The sequence below is a fragment of the Charadrius vociferus genome, unplaced genomic scaffold (assembly GCF_000708025.1).
Source record: "Charadrius vociferus isolate BGI_N301 unplaced genomic scaffold, ASM70802v2 scaffold1096, whole genome shotgun sequence".
Lineage (NCBI taxonomy): Eukaryota > Metazoa > Chordata > Aves > Charadriiformes > Charadriidae > Charadrius > Charadrius vociferus.
In genome coordinates this window covers 169352-170243 of record NW_009649045.1, presented here as the reverse complement: position 1 = coordinate 170243, position 892 = coordinate 169352, and the positions used below count along the sequence as shown (strand labels likewise).

Genomic DNA, 892 nt, shown 5'->3' with positions numbered 1-892 from the left:
GGACTGGCGTCCTCCACCCGTCCGCTGTAGTAGGACTCGGTGGAGGCGCTGCCCAGGGAGCTGAGGCTGTCGTTGCGCAGGGCGGCTGAGGGACGGCGGGCAGGGTGGGGGGCTTTGGCCCACAGGTTGGCCGTGCTGCCCTGCAGGTCGAGGCAGACGTCGGTGCCGTTGGAGTGGAAGTCGTTGTCGGCATTGACGTCAATGAAGGAGCCTGTCCGCATGGTGATGTGCGCCTCGATCTCCTCCCTAGCCCGGTCCACGTTCTCGGGCATGCCCGTCACCTCGAAGACGGGTTCCTTGTCCCGGCTGGGTGTCACGATGTACGTGTGTGTCTGCTGCTGGATCCGCTTGATGGTGGCTCCCTTGGGACCCACCACCAGCCCCACCACACGGTACGGGACCCTCACCTGGATACCCGGCAGGTTGGGGGGCCCCTGCATTGCTCCCGTCAGCCCGTTCGCTTTGTTACGCGTCGCTCGGATCATGGAGAAGTGCTCGGCGGCCGAGAGGATCTCCCTTTTTGCCATCTCCACGTCCTCCTTCCTCCCAGTCACGATGAAAACGGGCTCCTCGCCCCTGACCGGTGTCTTGATGTATGTGTTGGTCTTGGCGCGTAGGGCTTTGATTTTGCAGCCTGCAGAGGGAGGAGAAGGGGAAAAAAAAAATATATATACAACATGTCAAAGCCGAGACCTCGTGGGGAACCTCCTGCCCACCCAGGATGGGGAGATGCAGGACCAGCAGGTCCCTTTGGTGCTGCACCTGCAGCACAGACACCCTCGCAGGTCCCTCCTGCCTCAAAGGGGGCTGAGCTCAGTGCCAGGGGGCTGCACCGGCTCGTCTGAGACGCGCCATGCTCCCGGCACTGCCCTGACCCTCTGCCACCACCATC

The 892-nt window shown here is 63.1% G+C and overlaps 1 protein-coding gene across 1 annotated transcript in view; it reads right to left on the bottom strand.

Annotated features, from left to right (window-relative positions):
* Nucleotides 1-892, bottom strand: part of LOC104289043 (RNA-binding protein MEX3B-like) — a 19061-nt gene that overhangs the window by 13531 nt on the left and 4638 nt on the right. The window contains exon 4 of the mRNA XM_009887935.1: nt 5-634. Within this exon, the coding sequence (XP_009886237.1) occupies nt 5-634 (630 nt within the window). The remainder of the gene's footprint in view (nt 1-4; nt 635-892) is intronic.